This window comes from Lynx canadensis, chromosome D3 (assembly GCF_007474595.2).
Source record: "Lynx canadensis isolate LIC74 chromosome D3, mLynCan4.pri.v2, whole genome shotgun sequence".
NCBI classification, from domain to species: domain Eukaryota; kingdom Metazoa; phylum Chordata; class Mammalia; order Carnivora; family Felidae; genus Lynx; species Lynx canadensis.
The window spans coordinates 75595452-75613000 of NC_044314.2; the positions used below are offsets into that span (position 1 = coordinate 75595452).

The 17549-nt window shown below is 50.6% G+C and overlaps 1 protein-coding gene across 1 annotated transcript in view; it reads right to left on the minus strand.

Moving 5' to 3' along the window:
- Nucleotides 1-113: 113 nt before the first annotated feature.
- Nucleotides 114-17549, minus strand: part of MYO1H (myosin IH) — a 45110-nt gene continuing 27674 nt past the window's right edge. Inside the window, exons 18-31 of the mRNA XM_030292211.1 lie at nucleotides 16864-16981; nucleotides 12873-12986; nucleotides 9639-9715; nucleotides 8347-8415; nucleotides 6935-7019; nucleotides 5932-6091; nucleotides 5007-5090; nucleotides 4139-4232; nucleotides 3897-3952; nucleotides 3191-3326; nucleotides 2707-2777; nucleotides 2253-2350; nucleotides 1260-1359; nucleotides 114-212 (exon numbers count right to left, since the gene is read on the minus strand). Of these exons, the coding sequence (XP_030148071.1) occupies nucleotides 186-212; nucleotides 1260-1359; nucleotides 2253-2350; nucleotides 2707-2777; nucleotides 3191-3326; nucleotides 3897-3952; nucleotides 4139-4232; nucleotides 5007-5090; nucleotides 5932-6091; nucleotides 6935-7019; nucleotides 8347-8415; nucleotides 9639-9715; nucleotides 12873-12986; nucleotides 16864-16981 (1289 nt within the window). The 3' untranslated portion in view covers nucleotides 114-185. The remainder of the gene's footprint in view (nucleotides 213-1259; nucleotides 1360-2252; nucleotides 2351-2706; nucleotides 2778-3190; nucleotides 3327-3896; nucleotides 3953-4138; nucleotides 4233-5006; nucleotides 5091-5931; nucleotides 6092-6934; nucleotides 7020-8346; nucleotides 8416-9638; nucleotides 9716-12872; nucleotides 12987-16863; nucleotides 16982-17549) is intronic.

Here is a 17549-nt window from a genome sequence, read left to right on the forward strand (position 1 = left end):
GAGTTGACTTCGGCTCCCCAGGGCAGCAGAGAGCCGGGAGGGGGACAGGTGCCCCTCAGTCTCTTCAGATGGGATCTCCTTTTGCTAGAGCTGCTGTCCCCTTTCCCGGAAGGTGTAGCCACCTGGACAGCCCCCCACTTCCTGGGCACTTTCCTCAGCCGGAGCACAACCAGCCACCGGAGAGGTCAGGAGGAAGTCGTGTGGACCGACACCTTGGGAGAGAGGACGCACTTAGGTCAGAGCCCTCTTCTCACCCGGTGGTCCGCAGCGGGGCAGTGGGTGTGGACCAGCCTGGAGAAGCCAGCCCTACCGGACTCGAGGCAGAGGGCATTTAGAAAAGGAAATGGGATTTAGAAAAGGCATCTTCAGCCCGAGCCAGTCAGGCCGTGTGACTCAGGACAGAATTACTCCTGAAGGTCATGCCCCTAAGACAGCACGTAGACTGAAAACTCTGATGCTTTAAATCCAAAATAGTACTTAAAGATTTCAACTTCTCCCTGAAGGCGTTTAGGGGCAATTGGATCACAAAAGCCTTTTGGGTGCCGTTTACATCCACAGTCACAGTTTCATAGTTAAGGGGATATAAATTAAAATAGGTACAAGACATTCCATATGTCGACAGACCGTTTCCTCGTTCGTTTGTATCAACTAAGGATACCGGGTGCATATATACAAAAGACATCTTAAAACACTCAGCCCGCTCAGGTTGTAATGGGCTATTTCCTAGCAAAATCGGATCAAACTAAGCTCTGTGTACTCCTGGTACAGTGAGGAATGTTGAGATGCCGGGTCCAGCATGGTCGGACCCGGGAGGGAGGGCACAGCATGGAGCACTCCAGCTGGACTTGATCCGACCAGAGTGCTCACATTCCAAAGCCCCGGCCACGCCCCCGCCAAGCCAATTACATCACCGTGTCTGAGACTCAGGCACTGGTACTTTTGGAAACTCACAGGAGACTCCAACGTTGGAAACACGAATGAGAACCACTGTGATAAGGCGTAAGGCCCTTACGAGGCAGTGAAAAGGTGGCTTCGACCTTTAAAACCGAGAAGGACTGAACGTCAACTTCCTGTTTACTAACAACCAAAACTGGGAGGTGAACTTGCTTTTTTTCCCCCTTTTCATTCATTGTGTGAATCTGTACCCCTGGTATCCATACCTTCCTGTTTTGATACAGAATCGAGAACAGAGGGAGAAATGAACAGTCTATATTCTCATGTCAAACTGCTCACGCCTCCCTCCCCTGCCAGCCACTCACCACGGTTAACTGTCCATTTTTATCTTTATAGATTTGCTCTTCTGGTCCCGTATCGAAAACGATCGTGCCTTCTTTTCCAGGACTGATACAAAACCGTAAACTGAAAATACACAAAATCATCAATTACTGACCTTTTCTTTTTTGCCTCTTGTCTACAAAAGAAATTCGCTTATGCAGCTTTATGGGTTTCAAGATCAAATTCCTGTTTTATTAGAGTTTTATTTTACTTGAGTTCCCAAAAGACCACCAGTTCCGTAACGGAGAAAACTCACCACGTTCCTGTGGTTATTCTCAAATCACTTTAGCACGTTCAGTCCTTCAAGGGGCCAATTTGATGTCTGAAGAGCCACCTACATATGGTCCTGCTGAAACTCTCATGGCTGGGGGGGGCGGGTCTCCCTGTGAGGTCCAGCAAAACCAACCCTGCTCTGTGCCCCCCTCTTGTACATAATGGATTTGCTCATGACATTAGGGTGGCTTCAGACCTAATAGGGGCAGCAGGAAGACCTGCTTTCCCAGGGGCTGGGGGGGGGGGGGCACAGCGCCTCCTGATTCCATCTGCGAACGAGAATCCAGCATGGCCTCAGGAACCCCCACACCGTCCCCAACCAGCCAGGTGACACTGGGCCTGCTGCTTAGCCGCTTTGTGCCCCTGACATGGAAAACGTGGCCATCCTTCAGAGCTGAGAGAATCGAGTAAGAGCACCCCATCTACGTGTCAGATGGTTTTCTTTTCCGTCCTAAAGTAATGTTGCCACTCTGCCCTCATCAGTTGTAGGCAGCCTGCAAAGCTCCGGGCCCACTGTGCTCGGCCAACTGTCCCGAACAACAACTATCAACAGGAAGGGTGTGGACGTCACCTGCTCTGGCCCAGAGGTCCACCTTTCACTCAGTGACAGCTTCCCTCAGGAACATAAGGCCCTCCTTGGAGAACTGGGATGTGAGACCACGGTTCCCTATGTGAGTGAGCGATCGCTGGGCAAAACCACCTACCTCCCCTGGACGACATTGACAATGTTCCCCCGCTTCACCAGCATGACGAGCTTAGTAATGGCTTCAAAGATATGTTCACACTGTAAGACGGCATCCCCCTGAGAAGGAGACATGGCTGTTCCAGAAGCAGTGGCTTAAAAGGTTTTTTTAATTTTTATTTTTGAGAGAGACAGAGCGTGAGCAGGGAAGGGACAGAGAGACAGAGGGAGACACAGAATCCGAAGCAGGCTCCAGGCCCTGAGCTGTCAGCACAGAGCCCGATGCGGGGCTCGAACTCACGAACCGTGAGATCATGACCTGAGCCGAAGTCAGACGCTCAACCGACTGAGCCACCCAGGCACCCCGGGAGCAGTGGCTCAAAAGGAAAACACCCTCCAACACCAAGGCTCTGCGGCAGGCAACTGAATATCGTGGCAGTGGTCTCCGTCAGCAGAGACGGGTGGCCGGCAATTACCTTTTGTTTGCTGTCCTCCGGCGACACGTGAATGACCAAGATTCCATCACTGAGGCTGCTGGTGGAGACCCCTTAAGACAGATCCAGAGTTAGGGACCGGGAACCGGACAACGTGACATCAATACAGGAAAAAAGAGGAGGCATACCTGGGGGTGCCCCAACCCCACGCTCTTTCCCTCCCAGCTGGGCCCAGCAGGAAGAAGGGCACACTCCAGCAACGAGCATGCCGTGAGGCTGTGAAGGGCTGTGCTCGGGATACAGCACAGGTCATCGGAGAAGGGGACGGTTATCCAAGCTGGATGCTGGAGCGAAGGGGTGGCCGTTGATATTTATGCCAGAAAGAGAAGCACAGGCCAGGCCCCGGCAGCCCCAGGCTTTAAGGGCACCCTCCACTTCGGTCTTCCACTGGAGGGTGTCTTCTTAACTGGTGAGCCCAGAAGCTAAGTCGACCCCGTGAACAGCCATACGGTCGCTGGCTTCTTACCTTTGAGTGCCGAGTACGCTATTTTCTGCTTGATTTTGGCAAGTTCCACCACGTAAGCCGCTTTCTGAGTGAGGAGGAACTGCCGCTCCCTCGCCCTGAAGCCCTTCCTGTCGTATTTAATGACCGGGACACCGTACTGCGAAGAGGTGACCGTCACCATGAAGGGAAGGGAACTCCGCGGGCGGAGGGGGCGGAGTACTGAGCTCCTTACTTCCAGCACTCACCTGCTTATCTGTGAGCAGGTATTACCACACAGCGCTTCCTGCCATGGAACCCCGGGGCCTCTCCGTAACCCTGCCACCCCCACACACACAGGGACAAAGGCAGCAAGAGCTGAAGTAACCTGCCCAGATGGCGCATGGCTACTAAGTTGTGCCATGTTGGCACCCCGCCACATGGCTGCTGCTAATAGGGGGTGTTTAACGATGAATTTCATGGCTGTGTTTCACTCAATTTCATAGGAAAACCCAACCCGGTTCCTGGGGTGACAGATAAGGACCGTAAGAACAGCAAATAGGTACCTAGGGATCATGCGGGCCCCGCAGTCTTTGTTAATACCCAGAGCATCGCGGTTGTGAACGCTGTCCGTCCCCACACACCCCTGCAGTTCAACAGCACTTCCGGACACCCCTCGTACAGAAGACGGACCTGTTCTCACGCTTCGTAAGGGAATCCTGACTGACGCCAGGACACAACACTTCCCTACCTGGATTTTCTCACTGCTGATGAGTTGAAGTACTTTGGGATTAATGTCTCCTTCATCTGGGGAGGGAATCGGAGCACAGTGAATCGTCAACTAAACGCCATCATGGTGCAAAAGCCACTGGTACCTGCTGGGTTTACGTCTCTCTGTGACCAAGACCTCAACTATGGGCCAGGAGACTCTCCGGAGTCAGGCGTCATCTTCTGACCCTCTAAGCGAGTGCACAAACAGAAGAACGCGCTTACCGATCCGACTGTTGGCGAAGGGCTGGTTTAAGGCTTCTGCATAACCTTCTTTCTTCCCCCTGAAGAGCTCACTTGTAACCACCTTTTGCTGCATCTGGTAACAGAGAGAGGGAAATACAAAAGTGGGAGCCGTGGGGCTCCTTGGGACGGAGGTCCGCGGCACAGCTCACTCTCCGTGATCAGCTGTAGAGGCCTCGTCATACCTCTGCCCGGAAATCACAGCACATTCCAGGCTTTGGCCAAAGTGCCCCTAAAAATTACGCTGGCAGAGACTGGAGCTGACATTTCGTGCTGGTCTCTTGCACTCCCTTCCCAGCAGGGGAATTTTCAGAATTTCAGACAGCAGTTTCCTCCTTCTGGGTCAGAGGTCTGCCTGCCAACTCCAGCCCCGGGGGCCAGATCCAGCCTGCTGCCGGTTGTTTCTAAGTTTTTGTTTGTTTTGCAGCCTGGCTACGCCATTCATTCATGTGTGCTGTCCGGCAGCTTCCGTGCTCTGCTCGCAGAGTTGAGTGACTGCAACAGAGATCGTGCGGCCCGCAGACCCTGAGAGAGGACTCTCTAGCGCTTTACGGACCTGCAGACAAGCAGACACAAAACCCTCCAGCAGAGAAGGGGCCCGGCCTTCCGTGCAGCACAGGGGCCATCTGGGCTGTGTTCCCGTGGCAACAGCGTGAGCAGAAGCACTTGCAACATCTGTCCTTGAACAAGGGGCTCTGACCTAAGTGGCCTTCTTGTGTTCCACCCCCAACACATGCAGGAGGCATGAGCCTGGTGTGACCCCTGGGCTCCCAGGTGAGATGGTGGGTGAGCGCCGCCCACCCCGGACCTTCCAGCACCTTCGCTGCCCACCCGGGCTCCCCGTCCTTACCAGCGCCTTCCTCTCGGCCGTGATCCCGCGACAGTACTTCCGAACCAGGTTCCTGGTGCACATCTTCCTGAGCAGGTCCGAGGCCTGTGTGGAGAACACACGCACGTCTGATCTACCCGCCTCACTCAGACCCAGTCTTGGGCTGTGGCCACAAGACAGAGGCTCTGAAAGCAAGTCGAATTCAGTCCGATTTCAAGTACAGCATTAGTATTTTTTTTTTTAAGTTTATTTACTTTGAGAGCAAGCGAGCATGAGTGGTGGGGAGGGGCGGGGTGAGGGGAGGGAGGGAGGGAGGGAGGGAGAATCCCAAGCAGGCTCCTTGCTGTCAGTGCAGAGCCTGACGTGGGGTTTAATCCCATGAACCTCGAGATCATGATTTGAGCTGAAACCAAGACTTGGACACTTAACTGACTGAGCCACGCAGGCGCCCCAGTACAGCATTAGTATTTTAAAGTCCGAGAAAGCAACTAATCTTCCAATCTTGCGTTATCTTTTCACCGTTGCTAAGCTACTGCTTCTCGAACTTGAATGTGTTTGAGTCACCCGAGGACCCGGCTAAAAAAAAGACTCTAAGAACTGCTCAGTGGACCTGGGCTGGGGCCCGGTTTCTTACAGAGGCCCCCACTGTGCTCCAGACACAGGATCCTTGGACCTTTTTTTGAGAAACGCTGTTCTAGGTGACAGTCATTATAAGCCATCAGGAAGGCCACACCAAGGGTAGCGCTATTCGCAAATGCTCCATGCTAACCAACCTCCATTGGCTTGAGAGTACGAATTGAGAGGAGCGACATTTCTCATAGGACAGCCTTGCAAAGAAGTGCTTCGCTAAAGCCTTTCGAGCCAAGGGAGGTGGCACAAAGATACACCAGCTGAGCCCCGTCGCTGCCCGAGTCACTTGCAACAACAATCTGCGTGTCATCCTCACATTTTCTAAAATGCCAGGAGGCCTCAGCCAGCTCTTGTCCAAGACGTTCTTTGGGACATGATACCGGAGGTTCAAGATGTAATTCTTCCGCACGAACACGATAAACTCCTCATTGTCCGGGCAGAGAGGCTTGTTGCGGTTGATGAATCCCTTTATGAACCTGAAGCAGCAAGTGGTTTCTGTTAATTTTCTGGCCCATTTCTTCACAGAGCCTCGGGCTCTCTCCCCACCTGTTTGCAAAGGAGGCCGAAATGGTGCAGGTTGTTTGGGTCGCCAGGTGGGACTACCGTTACATGGCCCACAGGTCAGGTCTGCCCCGAAAATGTGCTCTATTTCACCCATGCTATCTTTGGTTTTGTTTTGAGTGGTTTGAATTAGTTGCTAACAACAATATTGGGAAATAGTACACGAAAGCCAGATTTCCACCCAAACTTGGGCGGGCGGAGGGGGAGGTGGGGCTGGTTATCAAGAATCTGTGGCAACACTAAGCTGGCATTTCTCCAAGGCAGCAGTCAGCTGGAGTAGTGACTGCCCCTCTGAGGTGGACTGAGGTTTCCAAAGTTAGCTGCAGTTCCCACCATGCCTTTTCATCTTATCCCAGCTCGTGAAATTCACTTTTACCTGCCTGGCATTGGAGGGCAGCTGACCTTGTGACTTTTGAACTAGGAGAAACTGACAGGCGTATTGAATTGTGATCACTGTCCAATTAGGGAGCTCAGAAGAAAGCAATGGACTTAGCCGCAGTCCCCACCATGCCTTATCGTCTTATCCCAGCTCGTGAAACTCGCTTTTTTACCTGCCTGGCATTGGAGGGCAGCTGACCTTGCGACTTTTGAACTAAGAGAAACTGACAAGCGTACTAAATTGTGGTCACCGTCAAATTAGGGAGCTCAGAGGAAAGCCACAGAGCTGAATTCTTAGGGGCTGACACCCTGAAGGGAACTTTCGGCACAAAGCCAAAGAACTCAGCCAAGTCCGCGACCACCTTCTACAGAGAACTCACTTTCTTACGGTCCACACAGCCCACTTTCTCCTTTTGGCCAGCTTCCGAGCCAGGGCCCCGCGCCAGTGGGCTTCAAGTGTGATGGCTGAAAGAGTTCACTGCCAGCATTAGAAGGTGAGCACGATCACATTTAAATACAATGGCTTTTTTCCAGAAACATCCCCCACTCCACAAACATCCGGATACCCACCCGCACTCTGCCCGAGAGATGGAAAAGTGGTGAGTGTTACCAGTTCTTACGGGGAGTGTGGGGGGCGGTTCAGACAACTGAACCAGGGCAACAGAGGAACCCCAGGGGTGCCGCAGAAAGCTTCAAGGAAAACCCCACAATGACGTGAGGGGATCAGAGTTTCCCCAGGCCTTCCTGAGGGACCCGTTAGTTTTGTTGCTGCCTGCGGCTGGTCTCAACTGGTGTGTGCTTTAAGTTGCCTACACTTAAGAACTGAGATACGTAAATTGGGACACATAGATTTCTGACATGCTTCCCAGTTTTTAAGTGCTTTACAGATTTTGTTCAGTTATTCGGATTAGAAAAAATACTTTCTTGTGTATTCCTCATAGCAGCACTGTTTTCTGTTATGAAAGCAAACAACTGAAACAACCCATGCGTCTATCCAGCGAATGGCTGAATTATGAAGCACTCATACGGCACGGGGGGGGGGGTGGCAAACTGTGGCCCGCAGGCCATCTGTTTTTGTAAATAAAGGTTTACTGCCACACGACTATGCCCGTTTATTTACATATAGCCTAAAGTACCTTCCTGATACAATGTCAGAGCTGAGTAGCCGTGACCGAGGCCGGGTGACCCCCAAGCCTACAGTACCATCTGGTCTTTAGGAAAGTTTGCCAACGTGTGATACGGTGCAATCCTACGCAGCCGTGACAGTAAATGACCAAACCTGCGCACGTCGACTGGTTGCATTTCGGAAACAAACACGTCCCTAAAAATATAAACAGTATAATCTTACGGAGTTCCAAATGTGTCAGCCAATAAAACTGTTGTTTAGAGACGTATCCATAGATGGTAAAGCTATAGAGGAAAACAAGGCAATGAGAAATGCAGAATTCCAAAGAGAGATGGGGGCGGGGAGGGGGCAGGGTTGAGAAGGGACAGGAGAGCGACAGGAGACGGGTTCCCAAGGTACTCCTGGTGTTGGCATTCTTTTAAAAGAGTTATTCTGTAAACAGGCACACGCGGTGGGATCCAATAAACCACGTCCGTGGGAGGAATACGGGCCACTCCGTTGCAATCTCGGGTCAACAGAATAAAGACGAGACACACGCAAGGTTTCAAGGCCGAGCAAGGGGAGAGAAGCCACCAAAGGGGCCTGAGCTCCAGGTACAGCAGGGATGAGAGAGACCGCAGAGGTCTGGCTCACTGCAGACGGGCACGTTTCTGTTTTAATTCTTACCTGCGTGTCTCTTTCTCACGTACGCTCTCCTCTCTAGGCAGGCTTTGTATGTGGCTTGGATTCTTGCAACTTCAAATGAAACAAAAGTTTTGGTGAGATGGCTTTCAGTTGTGCACCTGCGTGGTAGCGCTTTTCCAAGGGCAGGTCAGAAGCAGCCCTCGAGGTGTGCCGTGCGGAGCTGACTGGGAAGAGATGGGAAGGGGTGGGCCCATCCTCCCTCCCTCCCTCCCCCCCTCCCCCCCTCCTTCCTCCCTCCTTCCTCCCTCCAGGGTAAAGAACAGACTCGGTGGTTAGAGCTCCCCACCCCCGTCTATCTACGGGGGGCCTGCTGGTCCTTGGTTCCGTGGCCCTCGGACCACATGCTTGCTCGCCCTCGAGCTGCCCCGTCCACCTCCCTCCACCTGGGGACTGAATTCCCAACACAAGCCAGGCGCACTGAGGGCCCCACAACCAGTGGCATCCCATTCCCTGGGGGCTGGTTAGAAATGCTGGGGTCCCCCCTGCAGCCAGCACCCACCCAGAAACCAGGTCCCGGGATTGGTGCCCACTGCTGTCAGGGTCCAAAAAAAAGGACGGTGGTCACAAGCCCGGCTCCTGAAGGCGGGCAGCCCCATGTTCCAACCCAAGCTCTGCCGCTTACTAGCTGTGCAGCCTTCAGCAAGTTACCAACACCTTGGGCCTCAGTTTCCCTGACTGCAAAGTGGAGATAATACAGCTGCGCAGGTTAGTTTTAAAGAGCACAACGAGGTCCTGAGGGCAGAGGACTTAATACGTACCTGGCACACAGAAAGCACTCAGGTACACGCAGCAGGGTCTGTCTCGACAGACCAGTTGAGATTTCGAGGGAGAAGCCCCACTGCCCTCCAGGAGTTTTTACATTTTTTTGCACCCCCAACCTCCACCCCAGAACTTTCCTCATTTGCCATTCACTGCACTCCCTGCACGCCACACCCCCCCCCCCGCCCCCGTGCCTGCAGGCTGCGAGGCGACACCTTCCGGCATCAGATACTGGTATGAACGAAGTGTTCAAAGCTTCATTTGAGGTTCGGGTCCTAACAAGTGGGATGGCAATCCGGCATGTAAGTTTCCGTGTGCATCCATGACTACCCTCCAAACACGCATTAAGGCATATAAACCCATGTGTTCTCATTCTGGGTTTCCAAAGCGAGTGCTTCTTACATTAGATCAGACACCATGTGTACGATGTAACCCAAGCTAAGCCGGTTCATTTCGCAGTCTACGGAAATCAGGACAGGAAAAAAAAAAAAAAGAAAAGAAAAAGAAAATCATACCTAATTGATGTTTACTAAATTCAAAGGCATCTTCAGTAGCAAACAGAGTTCTGGGGAAACGAATGAATATCTTGGTTCTAGAAGTGAAAGAAAAGATTGTTGTCATGAGTAATTGGCTGGCTTGAATAGTGTCCCCTCGCCAGAACCTCAGAATGTGATCTTATCTGGAAATAGGGTCTTTGCAGACGTCATCAAGGTAGGGATTGAGAAGAGATCATCCAGAATTAGGGTTCACCTAAATCCGGCATGCGTGTGCATCTAAGAGACAGAAAAGGACACACAGGCACAGGGAGGTTCATGTGAAGACAGAAGCAGAGACTGGAGGGAAGTGGCCACAAGCCAAGGAAGGTCAGGAGCCACCAGAAGCTGGAAGAGGCAAGGAAGGACCCTCCCACAGAGCCCGCCGACTCCTTGAGAACACTCTTCTGTTGTTTAAAGCCAGCCAGTCTGTGGTCATTTGTTACCAGCTCAGGAAACTACTACATTGATTTGACCTGAAGTTAATTCCTTAGGTTTTGAAGATTGATGACAAGGAATATGAGTCTCGGGTTTTTTTTGTTTTGTTTTTTAGGTTTTATCTTTTTAAAAAATGTTAGAGAGAGAGCGTGCACGCACAAGCGGGGGAGGGGCCGAGAGGGACAGAGAGGATCCCAAGTAGGTTCCACACTGTCAGTGCAGAGCCTGATATGGGGCTCGATCCCAAGAACCGTGAGATCATGGCCTGAGCCGAAATCAAGAATCGGATGCTTAACCAACTGAGCCACCTAGGTGCCCCCAGTCTCAGCTTAAAAGAAGATCCCGTTGGGGCGCCTGGGTGGCTCAATTTGTTAAGCATCTGACTTCAGCGCAGGTCATGATCTCATAGTTCATGAGTTCAAGCCCCGTGTCAGGCTCTGTGCTGACAGCTCCGAGCCTGGAGTGTGCTTCGGATTCTGTGTCTCCCTCTCTCTCTCTCTGTGTCCCTCCCCTGCTCACGCTCTGTCTCTCAAAAAATAAATGTTAAAAAAAAAAAAAATTAAAAAAAAAAAAAAAAAAGGAAATCCCCTCCACCAGCAAAGATAAATTATCAATATGCATCACTTTCTACCTGCCCTACGCACCCTGTGAGGGCAACTTACCACCCATGACCTCTTTCGTCCGCCTCCCTTGGGCTGTGTGAAGCTCCATTCCCCTCAGGGATCAGGCTTAGAAATGTGGTTAATACTTGAAGCAGGTCCCAGGACAGAAGTGTAAGGATAGAGAGGGACCAGGTGGCCAGACGGCTGTCTATATGTGAGTGGGAGTTAGGAGTTGACAGGCAAAGCCCCTGATAGATTCGAAGGCAGAGATCCCTGGAGCTGGATTCTCTGTGGCCTGGGAATGCCCGTCTATACCCTTGGGCACCGCTCCCTACCACCAAATTCACCCTGACCAAAAGGACTTATAGGACAAACTAAAATCTTCGCGGTTCGCCCCACGGAGTTCTGCCTCAAACGCTTCCAATGTGTACAAAAGTTCTCCTGCTCACGGACAACTACAGCGATAGTAATGTACTCGGAGTTCTAGAACACCACCTTCTGGGATGCCTGAGGAGCTTTGGCATCACAGAAGTCCTAATATCCCCTCTGAGAGGTCCTGCGTGCATGTGATCAATAACAAGACCAAACAAACTCATCTTGCAGGCAAAGACGTTCAACCCAGCCCTGAGTGAGGTAGAGAACACGGGGTTCCTTTCTAACTTCATCTCCTCCCGTAGGCAGTGCTAGAGCCCTTCCAACCACTTGGAGCTTGTGATGTTGTGACTCTTAATAATAAATACCTATTTGGGGATGCGTGGCGGGCTCAGCCAGTTAAGCATCGGTTGAGTGTCCGACTCTTAACCACAGTTCCTGAGATCGAGCCCCGTGTTGCTCTCTGCACTGGCAGGGCAGAGCCTGCTTGGGATTCTCTCTCCCCCTCCCTGCCCCTCCCCTGTGCGTACTCTCTCAAAATAAACAAACATTAAAAAAATATATATATATCTGGTCTTTGTCCTGTTCCAGTATCACGGCTCCCAAAATCCTTGTAATTAGAGCAACAGGGGCATCTTTTTGTTATATTTGGACTCTGTTCCTGAAATGGTTTCCAAGGGATAAGAGTGAAATGGGTGTCTTACTAGTCATTAACAGATCCCTTTCGACCACACCACACCCGAGTTTCTGCTAAGGAAGTGATGTGTGCAAAGCCCCCTTGGATAACCTAAGGATGGGAGCCGGCTGCCAGGGAAACCAATCTTGAGATGAGAGGCTGAGAACTTTCAGCCCCGCCTCGAGGTAGGGGAGAGGGGCTGGGGGTTGAACTGATGACCAGTGACTTTGTCAATCGTGCCCATGTAATGAAGCCTCCATAACCGCTCCCACCTGCCCCCCGCCAAAAAAAGACGTGGCTTGATGTTCTGAGTGTACCTGGAGAGGGCGTGGAAGTTCCAGGCTTCTTCCCCAGACCCCGCCCTATGTATCTCTTCCATCTGGCTGTTCTGGAGTTCTATTTTTTTGTAATAAGCCGGCAATGCAGTAAGAAAAATGTTTTACTTTTTCTTTAATTTTTATTTTTGAGAGAGAGAGAGAGAGAGAGAGAGAGAGAGAGAGAGAGAGAGAGTCTGTGCAAGCAGAGGAGGGGCAGAGTGAGGGGAACAGAAGTTCTGAAGCAGGTTCTTCACTGACAGCAGCGAGCCTGATGCGGGGCTCGAACTCCTGAACCGCGAGACCATGTCCTGAGCTGATGGCTCCACCGACCGAGCCACTCAGGGACCCAAGTAAAATTTTTTTTTCTGAGTTTCCTGAGCCACTCTGGCCAATCGATTGAACCCAAAGAGGGGGTCCTGGGAACCTCCAATAGCTAGCCAGTCAGTGGTCAGAAGCACAGGTGACCAGTGGGACTTGTAACTGGCATCTGAAGTGGGGGGCGGGTGTAGACAGTCTGGCGAGGCTGAGTCCTTAACTTGGGTCTTGGACACTACCTAGGTAGACAGTGTCAGAACGGAGCTCAACTGTGGACACTCAGCTGCTTTCAGAAACGTTGTGCAATATTCTGTGTGAGCAAAGCAAGGTGAGCAGGTACACGCAGTGTTTTCTTCACAGAGCTGCATTTAACTTGAGTGGATGGAGGTATCCGCTTGTCAATCTATGTAAATTCCTTTACAAATTCATCTCCAGGCTCTAGACGCATACAGGTCAATGCACGAAGCTTTTCAACGGGGATTTCTTGGCCACTTACCTCCCTAACTTGTACTCCTCGGGCGTGTAGCCGATGTACTGGATCAGCCGTTCTACGCCCTCTGCTGGAGGCCCGTGCCAGTGTGGCCAGGTGTCTGGGCACAAGGACTTGTACCTGGGGAGAGGAGAGGCCCTTCCAGAAAGCCTTCGGACCTTCCACTCACCTCCCCCACCCCCACTCCCCTCCAGAGCTCAGGATGTGCTCCGCTGTGGTATGTCAGCTACTCAATACCAACTTCCTTGAATTCAGTAACGCACACTTGGCAAGAAACATAAAAGGGAGAAACGGTCTCAACGGGGAGGGTTTGGTCTGTCTTCATAGAACAATGACATCGTCAGACACCCCACCCAAGAAACTCCATTCCACTCCTAAGTACACACGCAGAGGCATGAAAACATACGTCCACACACAAGCTCATACGTGAACGTTCACGGCGTCATCACTCATCATAGACAAAAGGTAGACACAACCCAAGTGTCCGTCTGCCGATGAACGAATAGATAAATGAACGTGGGCCAGCACAGGAAGAAGAGGTACCGTGCTTGGTAAGTGACGAGGGATTTTTCAAGGGTAATTGTGGACGTAATGCTGATTTAAGGACCTGATTTCAGCACACAATACAACTCCCTTCTATATGTGGTCACCATAGACAGAACCATGGTTGTCTGTAACATAATGAAATAAGAGAATGCAGAATTCCAAGTGCCCGTGGACCAAGGGTAGAAACTATATCCGGGACCGCCCTGGCTGGGTTTGAGTCCAGCTCAGGAGCCGGGCAAGTCACTTCACCTCCTCACCCTGTGCAACACGAACAATAACAAGCCCTTCTCGTGGGACCGTCACAAGGCTGAAGGGAGATAATCTGTGGAGAGCACTGGACACAGTCTGAGACTTCAAAAAAATGTTAGCTACGTTACTCCTACTATGCTTCTCGCCCTTAATAATGTTATATGGTTCCTACTATTTCAAAATCACATTTTACACTGTTTTTTAAAATTAGTTAATGTTTATATTTGAGAGAGACACAGCGTGTGATCAGGCGAGGGAGAGAGAGAGGGGGAGACCCAGAATCCGAAACAGGATCCAGGTTCTGAGCTGTCAGCACAGAGCCCGACGCGGGGCTCGAACCCACGGACTGCAAGATCATGACCTGAGTCGAAGTCGGATGCTTAACCAACTGAGCCTCCCAGGACCCCACATTTTAGTCTGTTAAAAATGGGTTTATTTTCTAGGAACTATACTTTATGAGCAAGTCCATGAAGGGCAATGGATTGAATGTTTGTGTCGTCTCCTTACTCCTAAATTCACATGCTGAAATCCTAACCCACGATGTGATGGCTTTAGGAGGTGGGGTCTTTGGGAGGTGATGAGGTCATGAGGGAGCCTCCATGAAAGGGATGAGTGTCCCTGTAACAGAGGCCTCCAGAGATCTCCCTCACCCTCCTTCCCCCACGCGAGGATATGAGAGAATGGCGGACTTCATGCAACCCAGAAGACAGTCCTCACCGGAACATGACCACGAGCTCAGATTTCCAGCCTCCCAAACTGTGAGAAATAAATTTCTGTTGTTTGTAAACCACCCAGTCCCCGGTACTTTGTTTTAGCCGCCTGAATTAAGACAGGCACTGAGTGTCATGTGTTCTTCCCTGGTTACCTTTCCCGGTGTAGCCACGTACGCACAAAGGCACAGGGGCACGCCAACCCCAGGGAACACAGTACAGCCCCAGGCCCTGCTCCCTGCTGTCCAGGCCACGCCCATCACTAGCACACGTCATCAAAGTTGTCCAAACATGGGCTAGACAGACACGGCGGGGAATGAGGAGATGCCTTAAACACTGGCAGGGAGAGAGACTAGTATGTTCCATCTGTGTAAGTTCCACTAGTAAATTTCAAATGTGAGATACAATAGCTTCCTGATCAAGGGAAGTAAGGCCAGGCAGGGTGCACACATATGATCATCTTTAGCCCCTCCCTGAGCCCACTGACCTGAAGCCATGCCAGCCTCCTGGCTGGTCCTCCAGCCCACCCAGTTCCCACCTCCAGGCTCTCCTCCCTGGATCACTGTCCCCAAATACCTTCATGGCTCCCTCCCTCCACTTGGAAAGGCTCTCCCAGACTACCTTACCTAAAGAGGTAAAGCCTTCCACCTTTCAACCCTGCTCCTCCCCCCCCCCCCCCCAGATTCATTTCCCTTCAAAGACATATCCCCACTTGACCGCCTATATCCTCATTATAGCTAGTGGGCTCCTCCACTGGGAAGTAAACCCCATGCTGCAGTGGGGTCTGTGCGGTCCTGCAGTTACCCAGCACCAAGGACAGCGCTGGTACACAGCAGGTGCTCAGTAGTATTTACAGAAAGAGAGAAGGAGCCTCAAGCAATAACAAAATAGAAAAGAAGATTTGTGAAGTGCAAAAAAAAAAAAAATGGGAACATCAAATGCGCATGTGTTTGGGGGGTAGGGTGGGCGGCGGCTGCTGATTCTGGCCATCTCTACCCCAAGTTAGACTCAGAAAAAAATGGATATGTGAAAATGGTGACTGAAATACAAGTAGCTGATGAGCAAACACAAGGCAAACAGTCTGGTAGTTCCTCAAACAAATAAACATTGAATTATCATACAACCTAGTAATCTACTCATAGGTATACCCCCTCCCAAATAAAAACACATGTCCACATAAAAACCTATGCATATGCATAACAGTATTATTATATGTTATATGCATATTATATGTTATATGCAGAACAGTATTATTCATCATAGCCCCGAGCAGAAACAATCCAAATGCCCATCAACTGATAATGCATAAATAGAATGTGGCCTATCCACACAATGGAGCATGATTCAGCCCTCAAAAGGAATGAAAATATACACTACAACAGGGATGAACCTTGAAAACACTATGCCAAGTGACAGAAACCAGTCACAAAAGGCCACATACTGTATGATTTCGCGCATATGAAATGTTCAGAATGGGGAAATCTAGAGAGACAAGCAGTAGGTTAGTGACTGCTTCGGGCTGGAGTGGGGGTGGTAAGGAGATAAGGGGGTTACGGCTAAAGGGTGTCAGCAGGTATATAAATCATTAACAGAACAGTAAGGAAAGAGATTATTACTTAATAAATGCATATAAGCAGATATTACTTATCAAGGCATGAGGCTCACGGGAGAAAAACAAACATGATCCTTGGTAGAGAAAGATCTGAGCACTAAATCAGGGGCTACAAATTAGAGCTGCTAGAAAACGCTCAAGTTTCAAAGGGCAGGATCTGGATGTAAGTTGCAAAATGCAAGAAATCTGATGAAAAATGTAAGCTCGTGCGCAAGGCTTTTATACAGTTGAAGCTCAAAAGCAGCTTAGTATTAGGTTAAAATATAAAATTGCCAATATTCAACCATGGCGACCCACAAAAATAACAATTTTATTCTGCTTCCCTTCAGTGTGTGAGAATGTTTTTTTTGTTTTTTGTTTTTTTTTTTTTGGTAGGACAAATTCACACATAGCCCCCCACCAATGAAGTACTGGTGCACAAGCCATTTGAGTGGCGGTGGTGGTGGGATTATATCATTAAATCCTTATGAACTTACGTTCACACCACTCCACCTGCTTCTCTTGATAGCCCATGAGGCCGGGAGGATCGCTTCCAGACTGAAGGCTAAACTAGCACCTACAATCACCATGGGAAGGGTCTTCCCCAACTAAATACAGACTCAAGTGGTGCACTGCCCACTCTGCCCCCTGGGTGGCAGGTCTGTGCGTTAACCTGTGTTTCCTGGACTCCAAGAAGTTACAGGCTTAACGTCAGGAAGGGAAGGAGGTACAGCGAATCAGTTTCCTATTCTGCAAAATGTTAGTGCTCATCACAGTCAAGTCTACAGCAATTAACCAAATGGAGTTGCCTGGGGCCTGGCCTTTTATTCAGCAACGCACCCTGAGAGTCCTCACACAGTAGGTATTTGTACCAGCTTCAACTCAACAAAACCAACTTTACCTTTGCAAGAAATGCTCATATTTCCGCCGGTGTGCAAAGCCAGCCCGTCTCACCCGCAGGTGCTCCATCAGCCCCAGGTACTTGATCTGATGCCTTATGAGCAAGTCATCAAACTTGCCTTTGGAAACACAGAAGGGAGAGTGACAGTAAAGGATTCCATGGCTCCGTTTCAACCAAGACAGACCACAGGCTGCAAGCTGACCATCTGTGGGCTGGGTCTGGCCACGGACATATTTTGTCAGGTCCTAACTCTGTTGTTTTATTTTAATGGGGGGAATTTACAGCAAAAATTGGATTTCTGGCTTCTCTTAAAAAAAAAAAAAAAGATATCTGGCCATGCTGGGCTAGAGTCCCACGTGGCAATAACTAGGTGGAAGGTAACAGGGCTGCTCCTTTAGACAGCATGTGCCCTTTGGAGTTCGCCACAGTCCCCTCCACTCCCTATTGCCTTACATCCTGCTTCACTCATGTGCTCTTCCTGCCTGCCTTCTGTAAGCCTCTGACTATACAACTGTGTTACCGACCATGGCATGAGCGTGGAAGATACCCAAGTCCCAGACCATTTGGAAAACTGTTCACTGGCTGGAGAGAAGCAACACTGCTTCCCCCCACCTCTGACACCTGCCTGGCTCAGCTGTGCTGCTCCTGAAACTGGCCAGGCTCTGAGCAATGGTCACTCAGGACCA